Consider the following 20627-nt stretch of genomic DNA (forward strand, 5'->3'; position numbering starts at 1 on the left):
GGCAGCTGTTTTGTTTTCTATTGGAGGTTCCATATTTGTTCAGGGTTGTTCTAAATGCCCCCGGTGCCCCTCGCCCCTACTATCCTTTTTTAGCTAGTGCACAACCAAAGCAACAATTTAACACATTTGCATTTCTTGTATATTTGGTGACCACACAGGTGCAGATCAAAATGAAGCCACCCTGCAGAAATGCTGCGCCGTCCCTTTAATTGTGTTCACAAGCTTCTTCATTTGAGTCTCTACTACTTGATTTACTCTACCTGCAAAAGTTGGGATTTCTCTGCCTTATTTTCTGTGAAATGTATTATCCGAGCCGAAACAAAGATGTGTAAGGGGATTCCATTAAGCTATGAAGTCCAACACCTATGTCTCCCGCCTGGTTGTGTTAAAAACAGTCAGAAATGTGATGTCACTCTTCCCACCTTTGCTAGGTCCCATTTCAAAACCAGTTAGGATATTTTTGAGGGATCTCTGTGTGAAGAAAGCAACAATGAAGCTACCCTTTCATGCAGCCGCTCAAAAGCTGAATCTTTCCTCCTTTTTTCTATGTCTCTGTTCTACAAAAATGTAAGAATGACACAATGAAATGGCAATTTTCCATGAATGCAAATAAAATCATGGCCGACCATAACAGAGATGGGTCAACATTGGCGTATTAAGGAATTCACAACTTACCTGACAATATGCCACCTTTGCTAGGTTCTGTGTAAAAGGCAAAGGCAGATCTGTTACGGCTCTGAATTCACAACTGACCCGACAATATGCCACATTTGCTGAGTTGTGTGTTAAAGGAAAAGGCAGATGTGTTACGGCTCTGATCTCTGTCATCTGAGACAGGAAACACGGGCAAAATCTCACCTTCGCTCAGTTCTGATTAAACACCAAAGGCGGATAAATGTCTGTTTGTTCCTTGTGGTTAAGATCTGATGATAGAATTTTGCATGGTCTTTGTGTAAAAAGGGGCTGCGCTGAAGCTAACCTTGTGAACCAGTTGCCCCTTTTACAGTGACTGCGAAAAGCTGATAGTTTTTTCTCAACAACATCAAATGAAGGCAGATACTTGACAGATTGCAGGATACCGCAGACAACAGCGGCAATAAGATATTGCGTTGCTGTTACGGCTCAAATTTGGTCGTTTTTTTGCAGGCTCTCTGTGTGAATGTAGGCTTCTCGGTTGAACTTTTACCAAGAAGACAAAAGACGCATGTCTTCACACGACTGCTTATTTATTTGTTCAATCTTTTTGTAAGGAAGCAAAACACACACATTTCTGAATATGTTTCAGGCTAGTATTATTAGACACCGTTTGTACTATATATAGCAGAGGTGTTCCGTGTCATATCTGATGTCTGGTATGTATGCTTTACCATTAACTTGTCCCAATAAAACAGTGCTTTCAAATAATATAAAAGGGTGAGTTCTTCTAAGCGAATAAGAGTGCTTAATAAGGTGGAAAATCAACTTGCAACTAAATTGTAAACGATTCTCCTGGAGATTATGTTGATTAGCAGCATCTCAAGGATAGGTTTATGGCTTTTAACAATGTTATGTGGCTATTTTCTAGCTTTTAAAACTGGTGATTGGGGTGAATGCCAGAATGAAAAACCAATATGGAAGTGAATTTAAGATTGCCATCATTGGATTCATTAAGGGAGGGAGGAGGGATGGGGGGGGGCGAACTCGTATTTTCATATTTTAATGGCTATAACCTACACAACACCACAACACTCTGGACTCTTCTGGAATTGACTTGCAAGATGACTCGGTGGATCTTGAGCGACACCAAGGAGTTCACGAAGGGTACTGCAAAAACATTCTCATTCATTCATTCATCTTCCAAGCCGCTTGATCCTCACCAGGGTCGCGGGGGGTGCTGGAGCCTATCCCAGCTGACTTCAGGGAGTAGGCAGGGGACACCTTGAATCGGTTGACAGCCAATCGCAGGGCACACAGAAACGAACAACCATTCGCACTCCCACTCAGACCTCGGGACAATTTAGAGTGTTCAATCAGCTTTCCATGCATGTTTTTGGAATGTGGGAGGAAACCGGAGCACCCGGAGAAAACCCACGCAGGCCCGGGGAGAACATGCAAACTCCACACAGGGAGGCCGTAGCTGGAATCGAACCCGGTACCTCTGCACTGTGAAGCCGACGTGCAAACCACTGGATACCGGGTCGCTAACATTCTCATTACAGTAATATTATTTTGCTTGTTTAATGTAATGAAAACGCACAAACTTGTTTTTTAACAAAATCAACGAGTACACAATAACAACAAAACTAAGTGTGTAAAGTATAGTTTTAATAATTCGTGAACAGAACGTTGTGGATTCTCTTTGAATTATTAATTTAAATGGAAAAAAATTAAAATACTGTTGAAGCCTAAGAGAACAAAATGCTAAAAAATATTAAAAGTTTGTCATTTCCCCAAAAAGGTTGATTAGAAATATTAACATCACAAAAATAAAAAACAATACTGTATAATCTCATACCATATTTTGCAAATTTTCATATACAGTACTTCACAATATAAACTGACATGTCGCTTCAAGTAAAGTCGTCGTGACATTTTTTTTCACAAAAGGTATCAGACAAAGTAAAACACGTGTGCGTTGCAATAAAAAAATGTTGGGAAAAAATAAAGATATAAAACATATTGATCAATAAGATATCACATGTTGAATGTTTAAATGTAAGGAATATAAGCAAAGTCCTAGTCGTAAAATGGTAACGGGTTAAACAACTTTATTTAATCGACTGATTTACATAATGATAATGTACAACATATGGCTTGAGGGCTGTAAAAAAGACAATAAAATCAAAAACTACTGATCAGCAAAACACATATTTACACCTAAAGAAGAAAACAAACAACCAACGAGCGTTAAAGAATAGCGTCGCGTCCTGATGTGTTTACCTAGGTCGACGTTAGTTTTATGACGTCAAACGGTGCGACACCGAAAAGTCTGGTCCCACAGTAAAGATGGCCGATGCGTCTGGGACCGAGTTGTCAGACGACAAAGAGAAAGAAGCGGACACTGAACGCAAAATTAAGCAACATACGCGACCGTGGCAAGATGGGAGCAAGTCTGGAAAAGTCGTTATTTCTTCGACACTGCCCGAGACCTTGAGCTTTTACGACATTAGCGCTGAAATCAGGCGCGAGCCAAGGGACCACTCGGCAGGTAAACGTCGCACACCCCCATTATTGTTTTAACCACTGTAACAACAACACTAATGCTGAGGCACCTCACATTTATCCATGCTCCTTAAATATTTAACAATTTAAGTGCTAAAAGCTTTAAGGGCTTAGGGGCTGTCGAATTGGGACGTTTAGACCTAAATGCTAATTTGATAAACCTAAATGTTGAGGAAAAAGAAATCGTTATGGTAGTTCGTGTACGCGCCGTGAAACCAAATTTAATCCCGTCACGGCGTAACACGAATTTCCAAGTGACAAAAACCGGGGCGTCCTCTTCCACAACAAACAACCTTTCTTTCCAAACCAGGGCAATTGAGAAAACAGGGTAGATGGCTTGAATTATGACCTTATTTTTAGCTGAGTGTGTTTCAATGCACTGCATGTTTGCACTGTGGTTGAGAGAGGAAAGTAATTATAACTGTGCTGTATGTTGTACATGGAGCATATTTGACAATAAAGCTTAACTTCACTTGATAGTTTTATTTTTCTTCCCGTCACCATAGTGTAAATATGTGAAGTGTCAGTCTAAAAGAAAATTTTGCATCACAAGCTCAATTGCTTTGAAAGGAGACCTAACGGTGGGCATACTTGATATTTCAACAGGTAAGTTGATTCAAAAACATTCATTACCACGATAGTTTAACTCATTCAATAGAGCTAACATGACACGCCTCTGCAACATCGCGTGGACAACAGGGAGAGTGCCTCTGGATTGGCAGACCGGGGTGGTAGTCCCTCTTTTTAAAAAGGGGGACCGGAGGGTGTGTTCCAACTACAGAGGGATCACACTCCTCAGCCTCCCTGGTAAGGTCTATTCAGGGGTGCTGGAGAGGAGGGTCCGTCAGGAAGTCGAGCCTCAGATTGAGGAGGAGCAGTGTGGTTTTCGTCCCGGCCGTGGAACAGTGGACCAGCTCTACACCCTTAGCAGGGTCCTTGAGGGTATGTGGGAATTCGCCCAACCAGTCTACATGTGTTTTGTGGACTTGGAGAAGGCGTTTGACCGTGTCCCTCGGGGAGTTCTGTGGGGGGTGCTTCGTGGGTATGGGGTACCGAACCCCCTGATACGGGCTGTTCGGTCACTATACCACCGATGTCAGAGTTTGGTTCGCATTGCCGGCAGTAAGTCGGAATCGTTTCCAGTGGGGGTGGGACTCCGCCAAGGCTGCCCTTTGTCGCCGATTCTGTTCATAGCCTTTATGAACAGAATTTCCAGGCGCAGCCGAAGCGTTGAGGGGGTCCGTTTTGGGGGCCTCAGTATTACATCCCTGCTTTTTGCAGATGATGTGGTGCTGTTGGCTCCTTCAAACGGGGCTCTCCAACTCTCACTGGAGCGTTTCGCAGCCGAGTGTGAAGCGGTTGGGATGAAAATCAGCACCTCCAAATCTGAAACCATGGTCCTCAGTCGGAAAAGGGTGGAGTGCCCCCTCCGAGTTGGGGAGGAGATCTTGCCCCAAGTGGAGGAGTTCAAGTATCTTGGGGTCTTGTTCACGAGTGGGGGCATGAGGGAGCGGGAGATCGACAGGCGGATCGGTGCAGCGTCTGCTGTGATGCGGACGTTGTATCGGTCTGTCGTGGTGAAGAAGGAGCTGAGCCAAAAGGCGAAGCTCTCAATTTACCGGTCGATCTACGTCCCAACCCTCATCTATGGTCACGAGCTATGGGTCGTGACCGAAAGAACGAGATCCCGGATACAAGCGGCCGAAATGAGTTTTCTCCGCAGGGTGTCCGGGCTCTCCCTTAGAGATAAGGTGAGAAGCTCGGCCATCCGGGAGGGTCTCAGAGTCGAGCCGCTTCTCCTCCACATCGAGAGGAGCCAGATGAGGTGGCTTGGGCATCTGATTCGGATGCCTCCTGAGCGCCTCCCCGGTGAGGTGTTCCGGTCATGTCCCACCGGGAGGAGACCCCGAGGAAGACCCAGGACACGCTGGAGAGACTATGTCACCCAGCTTGCCTGGGAACGACTCGGGATCCCCCGGGGAGATCTGGAAGAAGTAGCTAGGGAGAGGGAAGTCTGGGCTTTCCTGCTAAAGCTGTTGCCCCCGCGACCCGGCCCCGGATAAGCGGTAGATGATGGATGGATGGATGGATGGATGAATAGAGCTAACATACCCCATTGAATCCCAAAGGGGTTCGTGGTTAATCACCAATGAATGGTCTGTTTTCATTGATCAAGGATATTTGCTTTGAGTTAAGGTTAAATTGACATTTATGCCAAATCCTCCCAAGGGGGCAAAATCAGGTGGCGACTAAAAGCAGCAATGAGTGTCAACCTCTAATGTGAAATTATTCACTCACTTCCGTGGTTTTTACTTATAGTAGTAATGATTTATTTACAACAAATTGTCAATCTGTACTACTGACGTGTAGTAGCGGGTAGTACAAAATGGCAAAATTTTTTGGGTCATTTTTTCCTCCCTGTTGTATAATTATATTTTAAAAAACAACAACAAAAGGGTAGGGTAGTGAGAAATGGTCAAATGTGCTGTTTATAATTCATATTTTACTCTTGTAAACTTGTAAACTAAAGGACCAGAAAAGTTGTTTTTCATTGTATATACAGTGTGTATATATATATATATACACATACATACATACACACACACACACATAGGGTATATATTTAAGGAATCGTCTAAATAACCGTTCTTCAGAATTTAAATCATCCAAATATCTGCATAAGCATCAGCCTTAAAAAAAATCAAATCCATTGTCTCTTGGGCCCTACTTCATACAAGCCGGATTCAACTGTTTCATAGTTCTGCATGTTTGTAAAGATAATGAGAATGATAACACTCTCAATTGGCATCGTGAAACCTTCTGTCGACATGACAGTGAGAGCTGTGTTCATTCCAGATTCATCACTGACCCACTTCATCTGCACGGAACTGACCCGAGGCTACTTCCTGGAGCACAACGAGGCCAAGTACACCGAGCGTCGGGAGAGGGTGTACACGTGCATGCGCATCCCCAAAGAGTTGGAAAAGGTAACCCCTCTGTGCCTACACACACACCCCCGCCAGCCCCCAAAAAATGGAAATCATCTCTGCCTGTTAAAATGAATGGAATTGCAATTAATCCATTCCAGCTTGTCCCGAAAAAAAAGGAAAAACAACCAAAATGTGTTTTTGTTTTTTTTAAACCTTCCACTCACAAAGTTGCACTCAGGCTGTTTTGAATTTTATAACACCACACAGTAATAACCTTTGCTCTCTGCATAACCTGCAAACACAGAAAATGCAGGCACAAAACATGACGGTACTTAATGTATTGTCCTTCCTTCCTTTTTCTGTGGTGTCTTTGGAAGTTAGAAAGCACGCTTAATGTGCAATACTGTCACCAACTGATATTGGACTTCCATACCAAGGAAACCAAAATGAATTGATGGTGGCTTGATGTAAGCACACAACGTCGTATTCTTGGCTGCAAGCTGAATTCTTGTTGTTTTTGTGAGCTCAACGCCATGATGCCTCCTGCGGCAAATGAGATAAGAGGACGCAGCTGGTCAATACAAGGCGTGTTAAAATAGTTTGCCGTTTCTGTCCTGAGGCACCAGATGGCAGTCTGGAGAGTAGCTCAGACTTCCGCACCATTCCCTGCTGGACTACGATGAGGCCGGAGAGGAATGTGTGTAAACATAGTAGAACTCTGTTCATTCACTGTGTCAAACAGCTTGACCCACACATTAATTTATTTCTCTTCCGAGTGTTTCTTTCCATAAACATATCTCCTATTTGCTCGATGAAACTCACACAGACTCCATCATTGGTGTCCATCTTTATGTGGCTCACAACTCCCAAGGTTGAAACATTGCGACTTTGTTTTACTTTAAAAAGCTAATGCCATGTTGCCTCACAGCACCAAAATCATGAGAAATGTATTTTTCAGCTGGGGCTCAGTCGAAGTATGTTGTTTAGATTGTTGCTTTAGATCTACCTAGGTTGTCACTAATTTTTGATTGTTGTGTTCATACTGCAGTTGATGATCTTTGGTTTCTTCCTGTGCGTGGACGCCTTTCTGTACGTGTTCACGCTGCTGCCCCTCAGGGTGCTGCTGGCTGTGCTCCGCCTCCTCACTCTGCCCTGCTGTGGCTTAAGGTTAGAAACACCACACATCCACACATGTATACAGAGCAACAGTTTCATATTGTGCTTAGTCTCTCTGTCTTCATGGGAAATTTAAAACAGTGCTGAAATGGTTGGTCCTCGTCATCTGTTTCTAGGAAGTGCATTTGTGCAAACAATGATTCGCTTCCTAGAAATACACAACAAAATACAACAATAATAATCATCCACTAAAACATTTTTAAACTGAAAATTAAAAGACAAGCAATCAATTATCAACATTTTATGTCTTCTTACAAATTACAATTTTAGAATAGTAAAATAAAAATTAGTCACTGATGGCGTATTGTACACTCGCTGGACTTGTGTTCAGCATAAGGTAAGCATAGGTGGCTCAGAAAATGATTGGATGGATGTGTATATACAATGCCATGAAAAAGTATCCCCCCTTCTGATTTCTGTTTTATACCTATCACAGACAAAGGTTTCAAATCATAAAACCAATTTTAATATCACTCAGAAACGACTCAAGGTAATCCCTTTTTTTTTCGAATGACAATTCAATTTTTTAAGGCACACACACAAAAAAATCAAAATCTTTGTGACCCTCTGTGAAAAGGTTATTGCCCCCCACCCCAACCCTTGTGAAATCACAAAGTCACTGTGACTGAGCACAAATTTGGGAAAGGTGAGTTCAACTTCGCAAGCCACACCCAAACCTGATTACCACCGTACTTGTTGAATCAAGAAATCATTTAAATAGAATCTGTCTCCGAATGCGAAGTGGGCTACAAGCTTTCAAGAGTCAATGCATAATGCCTCGGTCCAAAGAAGTTCAAGGAGAAATGAGAAAAAATGTGATTGAAAACCATCTGTCTCGAAAAAGTTACAAAGCCACTTCCAAGGCTTTGGGACTCCAGCGAACCACTGTCAGCCATTGTCCTCAAATGTAGAAAACTGGGAACAGTGGCACACCTTCCCCAGGAATGGACAACCAACTAAAATTACCGTATTTTCACGACTATAAGGCGCTATTAAAAGTCTAAAATTTTCTCCAAAATGGACAGGACGCCTTATAATGCGATGCGTCTTTTCTATGAGCCGAGTTCCAAAATCTGGCTGAGACCCGACATGCTGTTTATATAGAGAAAAGGCGGAAGTGAGGTCGGCCAATCAGTGAAGTGCGGGGAATCGGTCGGCCAATCAGTGAAGTGCGTCCGCACACTTATATTTACATATCTCTCTCTCTCCATAATTTACATATATGAAGAGAGGTGGACGTGAGGGAGGACAGACACGCAGGGGGTGGGTCCGGCAATGAGTGAAGGGTGGGCGTGTAAGGCACGCCTCTAGCAGGTACCAGCACATGTATAAAATGTGAGTGTGTGCATTATTGCAAAACAACTTCGGTTTTGGTTTTCAAGAACCCCCGAAAATGAGTTCCACAAAGAGACACGCCTACGAAGCGCAATTCAAGCTCCAAGCCATCGGTTATGCAGTGAAACACGGGAATCGAGCAGCCGCCAGAGAATTTAATATCAACGAATCCATGGTTCGCAAATGGAGTAAGCAGGAGAACGAGCTTCGCCAAGTCAAAAAGACCAAGCGCAGTTTCCGTGGAAATAAGGCGAGGTGGCCAGAGTTGGAAGACCAACTGGAGCGGTGGATTCTTGATCAAAGAGCAGCCGGCAGAAGCGTCTCCACGGTCACCATTCGACTAAGGGCGAAAACGTTAGCCGAAGAATTGAAAATTGAACATTTTCAAGGAGGTCCGTCTTGGTGCTTTCGCTTTATGAAACGGCGCCATCTATCTATGAGAGTGAAGACGACCGTGGCTCAGCAACTTCCAGCGGACTACAAAGAAAAGCTGGCCGTTTTCCGCACGACTCCATGCGTGCCCATCTCACACCAGCGGTGAAAGACAAAGTCAAGCAAATGAACTCCGAGCTTGCCGTCATTCCCGGAGGCTTGACGAAAGAACTCCAACCGCTGGACATCGGCATCAACCGGGCGTTCAAGGTGAAGTTGCGAGCGGCATGGGAAAAATGGATGATCGATGGCGAACACAGCTTCACGAAGAGTGGGAGGCAGCGCCGGGCTAGTTACGCCAAGATCTGTGAATGGATTGTAGCTGCTTGGACGAACGTTGCTCCTAGTACAGTTGTTCGAGCTTTTGGCAAAGCCGGCATCATTTCCGTGGAGCCACATGACGACGAGAGTGACTCTGACAACGAGGGGGAACCCGGCGGTTTGGATGGATTACCGATACTTGCACAATTGTTTAATTCGGACACAGAAGATGACGACTTTGATGGCTTTCTGAGTGATGCTTGAGCAAAAAACGTGAGTACCTTGTAAATAAAATACACCCGAACTCAGTTCTGCTTTCGTTGCCTTTTTAAAAACGTGTTTTAGCTTCGAGCTTCAGTGTGTGCTTCAAGCTAACGTGTTAGCAAACGTGTTAGCATGCATGCATGCCGTATGTTTAAGCGTATGTTTTACCACTTTAAAACTGCGCCTATTCGTGCGGTGCGTCCTGTATATGTGTAAAATACAGAAATGTCACCCATTAATGAGACTGCGGCCATTGGTACGGTGCGTCGAATAGTCGTGAAAATACGGTACTCCAAGCCTGCGACGACAACACATCCAGGCGGTCACAAATGAGCCGAGAACAACATCTAAATGCTTGCAGGTGTTCATGACTCTACCATGAGAAAGACACTGGCCAAAAAAGGCATCCATGGTATCCAATCGACGCATTTCACGACTTTTAGAGAAACATTCTATGGACTGACGAGTCAAAAATGTAACTTTTGATTGGTGCGAGGCCCGTTACATCTGTCTTTGCAAATGGCACAGGATTTGATTAACAAAACTTGATGCCAACAGTGGTGGCACTGTGATGATCTGGGGCTGCTTTGCTACCTCAGGACCAGGACAACTTACTGTGATTAATTGGACAATGAATTTTGCTGTGGACCAGAATATCCTGAAGGAGAATGTCCAGCCATCAGTTCGTGCCCTCAAACTTACTCTCTTGAATCATGCAGCAACGATCGGAAACACACCAGCAAGTCTACCTTTGAATGGCTCAAAAATATATACAGCACGTATTAGAGCTGTCAAACAATTAAAATATTTAATCTAATTAAAAATGCAACTGTCATAATTCACTCAAATTCACAAAAAAATTAATTGTGATTGCTCATGCATTTTTTATCGTTTCTGAATGTCCTTTTATAGTTTTTTGTCCTATTTTTCCCCATTTTAATGCTCTCATCAACATAGAATCATGAATCAGTTTTCTATGTGCAAAATGCAAATATTTACTGAAATAACAATTTTGAGTTTCAATTTTACATGAACATTTTTCACTTGGACCAGTTACTCACACATAATCTCTCACACAAAATTACTGTCCATCAACAACAGTGATTTTTTTTTTTTGTCACACAACAGCTGCTTTAACAGCTCTTTTTATGGATTCAAAACAGAGCAATCTAACATTATAAAGTGCACATCTAAGGTAGGCGGCCCGGTAGTCCAGTGGTTAGCATGTCGGCTTCACAGTGCAGAGGTACCGGGTTCGATTCCAGCTCTGGACTCCCTTTGTGGAGTTTGCATGTTCTCCCCGGGCCTGCGTAGGTTTTCTCCGAGTGCTCCGGTTTCCTCCCACATTCCAAAAACATGCATGGCAGGCTGATTGGACGCTCTAAATTGTCCATAGGTGTGAATGTGAGTGTGGATGGTTGTTCGTCTCTGTGTGCCCTGCGATTGGCTGGCAACTGATTCAGGGTGTCCCTCGCCTACTGCCTGAAGGTGCTGGGATAGGCTCCAGCACCCCCGCGACCCTGGTGAGGATTAAGCGGTTCGGAAAATGGATGGATGGATGGATGCTTTGAACACAGCAGTCAGGCTATGTTGATTCTGTTGGTCCTTCTTGCGCGCAAGTCTCTCTACGGTTTTGTGTAGACATCATTTCGGATGACAACACTTGGTTAGATGACAACACGGGAGATGTTTTATTTTCAGTATGGTCGCTATGTCTGCACCGCTGAACTCTCGACGTGCCTGAGCGCACCGTCACTATCAGACGAACACAGAGAAGCTCCACCTGCTTTATTTATATGGCCACAGAACACTGTAACCTTCCACACAAAATAGTTCCAAACAAGTAACAATTGCGTCAGTGGCATACATCGTATTCGACGGGCTACCTGCTCTTTATTCACCAGAGGCTCATCAACCTCATCTCTTATTTCTCTCCAGAAACAGTGTCTTCTCCCGCTTGGTGTACCTTAGCCTTCTCCGCTACGTAGAATCTCTGTATACAGCTTGTTATGTAGGCTCTCGCTGGCAATTCACAGTGGAGTCGTTAGATGCAATGCAAATGATTTCAGCTCGAGTCTGGCTGTGGACAATGTTGACAGGTTTGCATGCAGTAGCCATACATTTAGCTCTGGCTTCAGCAAATTGGTTCTTCGTCGTGTTATCCATTTTCTTCGCTTTGAAACGATCCACAGCTGTCTGTCTGAGACGAGGGGGCGGAGTACTCACGTCAGCTGTGTGCTTGGCCATTAAGTGGTATTTCAGACTAGACGTGCTATGATGATCGCTCAGTTTACGACTGCAAAACATACAGGTAACTTTGGTCTTGTCAGTGGAACAATCTGGCAACTTTTTAAAAGTAAACTTTCCATTCATAAACTCTTTAAGTATACGTTTTCAGTGTCTCGCGTGGCTGGCAAAACAGACATTTGCGTGGACCTGTGCAGCGTGCTTGTTGTTTTGTCTGGTTTCTTTATAGAGCAACGTAACATCCGCTGTGATGTGTGTCGCGTTAATCTCGCGAGAAAAAATTAAATCCTGTTAAAATTTAAAAAAAATAAATAAATTAATGCCAATAAAAATGCGCTAAACTGACAGCTCTAATATATATATATATATATATATAAGGTTTGACAGTGGCCACGTCAAAATCCGGATTTAAATCCAATTGCGATGCTACATTGTGACTTTAAACAGGCAGTTAATGCTGGAAAACCCTCCAATATGGCAAGAGTGGTACAAAATTCCTCCAGAGTGATGTGAAAGACTCATCACCAATTATCACAAACGTTTGCTTTCATTTACTGCTGCCAAGTGTGACACAACCTGCTTTTAGGCTCAGGGGGGGAATTACATTTCCTTGTGGGTCAAAAAGGCTCTGATTTTTCTTGTGCATTTAGAAATTGAATTGTCATTTGAAAACTGCATTTTGTATTTCCTTAGTTGTCTCTGAATGATATTAACATTGGTTTGAGGATTTGAAATCTTTGTGTGTGATAGATATGCAAAAGAAAACAGAATTCAGGACGGGGGCAAATACTTTTTCTACTGTATTTCCAGGAAGTGTTTTTGTACAAATAAAAAGGATTTAAAACATATTTTTTGTTGATCGCTAAAAAAGACTTCCTCTGTATAATTTGCAAGCCTCTGGACACTGTAAATTGAATAACTTTTTGGAAAACATATTTTTTGGTATTCTTAAATGTAATATACACACACACCTATCTATCTATCTATCTATCTGTCTATCTGTCTATCTGTCTGTCTGTCTGTCTGTCTGTCTGTCTGTCTGTCTGTCTGTCTGTCTGTCTGTCTGTCTGTCTGTCTGTCTGTCTGTCTATCTGTCTATCTGTCTATCTGTCTATCTGTCTATCTATCTATCTATCTATCTATCTATCTATCTATCTATCTATCTATCTATCTATCTATCTATCTATCTATCTATCTATCTATCTATCTATCTATCTATCTATCTATCTATCTATCCTCCAAAATCGATCGATCGAAGATAAAGATAGATCGATAGATAAAAAGTATTCAGTAATGTACTTTTTTTGCATCTAAAGATGGATAGATAGACACATTTATCTGTAAAAGAAATAACGACTAAATCTTGTAGCAACTACTCCATGTTTGTGCCCGTCCTCCCCCTTCTCTTACTGTAGGGCACGCACATGCCCCTACTGCAGAAGAAGCAGGTATGCTCCCTCCGTCTTATTCATGTTCACAGCCCCAACCGACCATCTCCCTACCTTCATCCTCATCTCCAACCTGTAGATGTTCAGCTGTTCATCATTGCGGCTCACTTAACAGCACCTTAGTTGTATTGCTTTCAACCACATCAGAGAAAGATTACGGAGTGCATGTTCATCCTCCATGTTGTCTGATCAATGATCAATGGAGTGCACTACTTGACTGGCAACCAGCAAGAGGCGCTGTTGTTTGAATCTTAACTTGTGTGCCATCGAAGTAGAACAGCATGGCATCAGCTTGACTTCTTCCTTAGTTTTATCTGTATGTAGAATGGGAAGCCAGTGCTTCACCCTATGAGGAAGTGATGTGACAAGTAACAGACAGGACAGGAGGAGTAAGTCAGGCATTGCTGCTGATGTGTGGTGGGAGTTGCTGTGCTCAAAAGCTACTTAAACTCAAATGCATTGATTGCCTCGGGTGACATCCTCTACATCTCTTTTGTGTATACTGCAATGTGTGATATAAATGTGTCAGTAAAGTAATTCATTTTTAAAATCCTAATCCGTCAATTCAAAGAGTGCATCTTGTCCCGGCTCTTTTTACACAGAGATGGCCACCAACAAAAGAGCCGGCGTTTTTACGCCTTCACCTTTTATTTGCTGGATTTATTCACAGCTGTGATATCTGTCATGAATCCTCAGGCTTCTTTTGTCACAGCACCATAAATGCCAGTATGGAAAGTTGCATTTTTGATCCTAAGCACTGGAAATGTAAGCAATGTTCACACTGGGCTTGCTAAATGTGGTTATTTGTCTTATTCAGTAATATACTTTTTTTTTTGCACGTTTAGTAGTTTGTCGTTTGATGTCTGGCATGCAGGACTTTATGGAATAGTGGAATAAATGGAAGTGATGGACGTTTAGTTGAGTCACGGACATGATTGTGTGCTTTCACAGTGGATCGAGGCTGCTGCAGCCGGCGCAGGTGTGCGACATGCTGAAAGGCCTCATCCTGGTGCTGTGCTTCTCCATGACGCATTACGTGGACTACGCCATGATGTACCACCTCATCAGAGGGCAGTCCGTTATCAAGCTCTACCTCATCTACAACATGTTGGAGGTGCTATTGGAGTGATGCTAAAGTCTCTTTTGGTGCATGGTAGAAAGAACAATTCATTGTGCCATTTATACAACAGAACTCGGAATCTGATTTCAGTTAAAGAGGGCCAGATTTCAGTGTGAATCAGGCTATTTGTAAGTAAAATTGAGACAAAATCATCAGGATTTCAGTGTCGCTGGCCTTAGGCTGAAATTTTCAAATTTGGCCTTTTCATATTCTTCGGTGCTATTGGCTCTCACGTGGGTATATAAGGTGTTGAAAATGGCCTGCTCTCTTTGACGATGCAATTTTAAGAATGTTTTTTGGGTGGAAGTGGGGCGTGTCCTAAAGAGTGATGGACTCGGGTATATATGTGCATGACGTCATTCTAGATTCCTTTTCAAATCCTATTAGAGCTCAGTTTATAATTTTGTCAATTGTCAAGTACAATAAATTAAGTTGAGTCACGCGTTTAGATTTTTTGAAACACTTAAGGAAAAAGATTGCTCATGAATGACAACACACAAGACCGATTAATGTTAAAGTAGACTACCATAACTGTTTTTTGGTAGGGGTTTTTTTCAGTATTCAATTTCTTTTTACACATACACAATTTTATTTAGGTATTACGTGTGGTGACCATTTGACCTGAGATTGAAACTCATCTATTTCCATTATTCCACATGGGCAAATAAAATCATCCTTGATGAAAGGTGGCAGATCGCCTCTTCTCCTCCTTCGGCCAAGATATCCTGGACGCTCTTTACTGGACCGCCACGGAGCCCAAAGAGCGCAAGAGGGACAGCATCGGAGTCATCCCTCACTTCCTCATGGCCGTCTTTTATGTTTGTATCCTTCCAGAGGGGCGGGATGAGTGTTTCAAAACGTGTGACCACCAGCTGTCGGTTGTTGGTTGCCTTTGTGCGTCTTAGTTTAAATCAGGTTTAAATCTTAGATTCTCACACACTTTTTGGGTGGAGGAACTTTTTTCAAGGGAGAAATTTTGTATGTGTAAATGTCCTTTTTTTAAACAACAAAACAACACTGATTCATGAATGCAATTTGTTTTTGTCATGGCTTTTATTGCTTAAATGTTTTCTTGAGCATCACATACCCAGTCCTCCACGCCATCCTCATCATGGTCCAAGCCTCCACGTTAAACGTCGCCTTCAACTCGCATAACAAGTCCCTGCTTACCATCATGATGTCAAGCAACGTGAGTTACCCCCCACCCCCCACACACACGCACACATTCTTGGAGGAGTTTAATATATACATGGTTATTTTGTATGATGACACTTAAGTAGCGCAAAAGGAATGTAACCGCTTTTCATTTCACAGTTTGTGGAGATCAAAGGCAGCGTTTTCAAGAAATTCGAGAAGAACAACTTGTTCCAAATGTCCAACAGCGGTAAGATATGTTTCAGCATCTTATCAGGAGTGAACCAATCAAAGTTGCAATTAATTCCAAAATAACTTCCTCTATATTGTTTATCCTTGTGTGAAACTAGCTTGCGCTAGAAAAACTCAAAATTAAACAAAGCTAAATATGTCTCAAATCAAGGCAAAATGTGCTGGTTTGCTAGTCTTTTTTTCTAAAGGAGCAAGCAGTTTTTGGAGGAGCCTTCACTTGTGATGAAGCATTTTTAACTTAAACATCTTGATAGCTTAACTTCTTGCTGACATTTTAATTAGCGAGCAGGTACCCTGGAGATTCCAAGAACCCTTTTCTTCTTTGGAAAATGATGAATTTTACATTAAATGATGCTATATGTTCACTGAACACCAAAATATATGTTTTTCCAAATATTTAATGCTTTAATCCTAATTTAGGATGAGGGCCAAATTTCACCCTTTGGGATTTAAGGGTAGTGTTTGAGTAGCAGAATTTATAGGGGCCAAATTTGACTCCATGGGTTCTCCAGGGTTAACTTAAAATAAGTAACAGGTGATGGACATTTTTCTTACATACTGAGAAAATAACTTTACAAATATTTTCCTTATAGTACCACAGCTCCACTTTAGTAGCTTGTTTTCAGAAATCTTACCAAATCAAAATTTCTTGTTCTATTGCCAAGTAACTTTGCTGAAATAAAATAATACACACTCTTAATTGAATTACTTTTTTTCTTGCTTTTGTAGTTTTCTTTGGTGTACCTTTGCAAACCAAAACGACATAAACAGTCACTCAGTTGAAGAAACTGTCTGTATGTAGCAATTGCATCTTGAAGTGATGTTAAGCCTTATTTCTCGACCGTGAGTGCCTAATACGGAGGTGAAAAGTCTTAATACTAACAGTGATTAACATTACAACAGTAGACTCCACAATGTTGTGTGCATCCATGTTCATGTTCTCAGGATCTACTCTACTTGCTAGTTTCACAAAAAGGCCAGTGGGGCTTTCTACTATTGGAGCCTTTTTGAACCCATTATGTGCTTAGAGCTTTAAGTATGACGACAGCCGTGCATGAAATGTCCTGGAAGCTATCTATGTCTTGGTTATGACAGTGGCAGCCGTTTTCTTGACAAGCGTGATGTGACAGGTCGTTAGTGTTCTGCAGCACTTGTCGTTATGGTTTCACATTATTTCGTCTTCTCCCGCCAGATATTAAAGAGCGCTTCACCAGCTACGTTCTCATGCTCATCGTGTGTCTGAGGAATATGGAGCAGTTCTCGTGGAATCTGGGTAATTATTTCGAAAACTGTGTTCATAAATATGTCATGTAGTTAGTTGGATCAGTATATTCCCCAAGGTTTCCTCATGAGAATTTTCAAAGAGGAAGTGGAGATTTGCTTGTGATCGGAAAATATCAGAACTTGGCAGACAGATTTGTAGCGAGATTTATGACAGTAAAAATCAACATTGAATTAATTGGGTCTTACAGTGGACAAATGTATACGTTCTAGCAAACGAAGTCTGACAACATTAGTATACACACAAATAGGAAGAGCAATTTCATTACACAATAAACCTTTTTATGGCTTTTACTATTCCTATCCCTTGTACAGTGTGTGCTTTGGGTTTACAGTAATGGTCTGTTGGAAAATATACAGAAACTCAATTTGGTTGATGGGCGGCACATGGTTTGATGAGGAAATCATGAGCATCTAAATCAAGATGCGAATTCTGAAATCTTTTTTTTCCACTCTTTGATGCATGAATGAAAGCTCATCCACCCCTTAGAATCAAAATTGAACCAGGATGTGATGTCCTACAAATTTTGAAGATGTGGAAAGCATGGAAAAAATAGCTTGCCACCATCATAGCATAAGCACTATGGCCTCTATTAAATAGCCGTGCAGCTAACGGACTAAAGCGTCAATTTGTACTGTCATCTTTTAATCATGCTCATTTGCAAGTAGCTGTGATGTCAACGCCATGGGTACGATCTTTACATAAAAATGTCTGTTTACATTCAAGGCATGTTCATTATTCTTGAGAGGCCAGTTTTTAGTCGTTCACACTCTGTTCTTTTATATTGTTCATTTGCTGCGCTGTTGAATAAAAAAATGTTTGAAATGAATGAAAAAAATCCATCCAACCATCCATTTTCCAAACTGCTTTTCCAAATCATCTTTTTTTTGTTTTCATTTGAAAATGTATTTCATATCTTGAGTACTCTCTAGTTACCTTAGTTTTCAGTACAGTACCAATGCTTTAAAAATGAAAAGCATGCACTTGTCTCTACCTGTCACGTTGAGCCCGAGGCGATGAGGAATCGCCTCGTGCACAACAGAAAAAAAGAGGTGGATCCCCGGAGAAGCAGACAACGAAAAGATCTTGTGAGAACAAAGGGGTTTTTAATAAAGAACAAAAGGAGCCCGAACAGGGAAAACGGTAACAGAAAACGCTGGTCAAATAAGGACCAGGAAAAAATAAGGAAGACAACTGAAAACGCTCGCGAAACGATAAAGGGCGAGGAACAACCGAGATAACAATCTGATCACTATAAGAAGTACGCGAATGATTGAGGCCGTAAGGCAATAGGGCAGCGAGAAATAGTCGAACGACGAGAATAGCAAATCGAGAGCAATGGCACGGTAAGGAATTCTCCGGCAGTGAGATGACTGCCGGAGTCGCCTAATAAAGGCACGTAATCAGCCCGAAATAACGGGCAGGTGTGCCGAACAGGCGGTGGGAGAACCCGCCACCTGCTGGCGAGCACGCGACGTGACAGTACCCCCCCCTCAATGGACGCCTCCCGGCGGACTACCCGGTTTGGACGGATGAGCAGTGTGGAAGTCGCGCAGAAGGGACGGGTCAAGGATCCAGGAGCGAGGCACCCATTGCCGCTCCTCCGGCCCGTAGCCCTCCCAATCGACCAGGTACTGGAAGCCCTTGCCCCTGCGCCGAGAGTCCAGGATGGCACGGACCGTGTACACCGGGTCCCCGTCGACCACCCGCGGGGGCGGCGGCGGAGCGGGAGGGGGCGCCAAGGCGCTGGAAGACACAGGCTTGAGCAGGGAGACGTGGAACACGGGGTGGACCTTCATGGAGGCCGGCAGCCGGAGCCTGACCGCGACGGGGCTGATGACGGCCTCGACCTCGAACGGGCCAGCGAACCGGGGCCCCAGTTTGGCAGACGAGCCGGCCAGGCGAAGATCCCTCGCAGCCAGCCACACCTTTTCTCCCACCGCATATGAGGGCGCCGGGCGCCGACGACGATCAGCGATCCGCCGGTTCCGGGACGCAGTGCGGGACAACGCAGCCCGGGCCTCCCTCCACACGTGATGGGCCCGCTTAAGGTGGTGCTGCACGGAGGGGACCTCCACCTGCCCCTCCTGGGACGGGAACAGCGGTGGCTGGTAACCGTAGGCCGTCATGAACGGCGATCTGCCTGTAGCGGAGGAAACGAGAGTGTTGTGGGCATATTCCACCCAGGGCAGGTGGTCAGCCCAGGATGCCGGACGGTGGAGACAAACACAGCGGAGGGCTGCCCCCAGATCCTGGTTGGCGCGCTCAGCCTGTCCATTGGACTGAGGGTGGTACCCCGAGGTCAGGCTGGCCGTAGCCCCGAGGGACCGGCAGAACCGCTTCCAGACGCGGGACACAAACTGGGGCCCCCGATCTGACACGATGTCCGCCGGAATGCCGTGGAGACGGAAGACGTGCTGGATGAGGAGGTTGGCGGTCTCCAGCGCCGACGGCAACCTGGACAAGGGCACAAAGTGAGCGGCCTTGGAGAAGCGGTCCACGATCGTGAGCACGACCGTCCGGCCCCAGGAAGGCGGCAGGCCCGTGACGAAGTCCACAGCGATGTGAGACCACGGGCGAGGAGGAATGGGCAGCGGCTGGAGCAGTCCCGCCGGAGGCTGATGCGACGACTTGCCGCAGGCGCAGGAGGTGCAGGCCTTGACGAACTCCGTCGTGTCGCGGCGGAGCTCCGGCCACCAGAAACGCTGGGCGACAAGCTGCACAGTCCGGTTCACCCCGGGATGACACGCCACCTTGGATGCGTGTCCCCACTGCAGGACCTCCGAACGGAGGGCAGGAGGCACGAACAGCTTCCCTGCTGGGCACCCTGCCGGCACCTGCACCCCCACCAGGGCGGACAGGATCCGCTGCTCAATCTCCCACTGGACGGCCCCCACTATGCACTGGGTCGGGAGGATGGTCTCCGGGGAACGGTCCCTCCCCGCAGGTTCGTGGAGCCGGGAAAGGGCGTCAGGCTTAGTGTTCTTGGAACCGGGGGAGTAGGTGAGAACGAAGTCGAACCTGGTGAGGAAGAGGGCCCACCGGGCCTGACGGGCGTTAAGTCTCTTCGCGGAGCGGAGATAGGCGAGGTTCTTATGGTCCGTGTATACGGTAAACGGTTCCTTAGCCCCCTCGAGCCAGTGCCGCCACTCCTGTAATGCGGTGACCACAGCCAACAGTTCCCGGTTGCCCACGTCGTAGTTCGACTCGGCGGCACTGAGTCGACGGGAGAAGAAGGCGCAGGGGTGCAGCTTCTGGTCGACTGGGGAGCGTTGGGACAGCACCGCACCCACCCCTGAATCCGAGGCGTCCACCTCTACGACGAAAGGGCGGTCAGGGTCAGGATGTTGCAGAACCGGGGGACGAGTGAACGCCGCCTTAAGACGAGCGAACGCCGCATCCGCGGCAGGGTCCCACTTAAAAGGGATCTTGGTTGAAGTAAGGCGGGTTAGTGGAAGCGCCATCTGGCTGTAACCACGGATGAAACGCCTATAGAAGTTGGCGAACCCCAAGAAGCGCTGCAGTTCCTTACGGTTGGACGGGAC

General features: G+C 44.6%; 1 protein-coding gene across 3 annotated transcripts in view; it reads left to right on the forward strand.

Moving 5' to 3' along the window:
• The first annotated feature begins 2952 nt into the window (after window positions 1-2952).
• Window positions 2953-20627, forward strand: part of tapt1a (transmembrane anterior posterior transformation 1a) — a 34315-nt gene continuing 16640 nt past the window's right edge. Inside the window, exons 1-9 of one of the 3 annotated variants that reach the window (XM_052059596.1) lie at window positions 2953-3187; window positions 6058-6188; window positions 7180-7298; window positions 13262-13294; window positions 14246-14408; window positions 15101-15236; window positions 15506-15603; window positions 15729-15798; window positions 16993-17073. In XM_052059596.1, coding sequence (XP_051915556.1) covers window positions 2986-3187; window positions 6058-6188; window positions 7180-7298; window positions 13262-13294; window positions 14246-14408; window positions 15101-15236; window positions 15506-15603; window positions 15729-15798; window positions 16993-17073 — 1033 coding nt within the window. In that variant the 5' untranslated portion in view covers window positions 2953-2985. The remainder of the gene's footprint in view (window positions 3188-6057; window positions 6189-7179; window positions 7299-13261; window positions 13295-14245; window positions 14409-15100; window positions 15237-15505; window positions 15604-15728; window positions 15799-16992; window positions 17074-20627) is intronic. The other 2 variants (XM_052059587.1, XM_052059579.1) reach the window with 2 other exon arrangements.

This window comes from Hippocampus zosterae, chromosome 1 (assembly GCF_025434085.1).
Source record: "Hippocampus zosterae strain Florida chromosome 1, ASM2543408v3, whole genome shotgun sequence".
NCBI classification, from domain to species: Eukaryota; Metazoa; Chordata; class Actinopteri; order Syngnathiformes; family Syngnathidae; genus Hippocampus; species Hippocampus zosterae.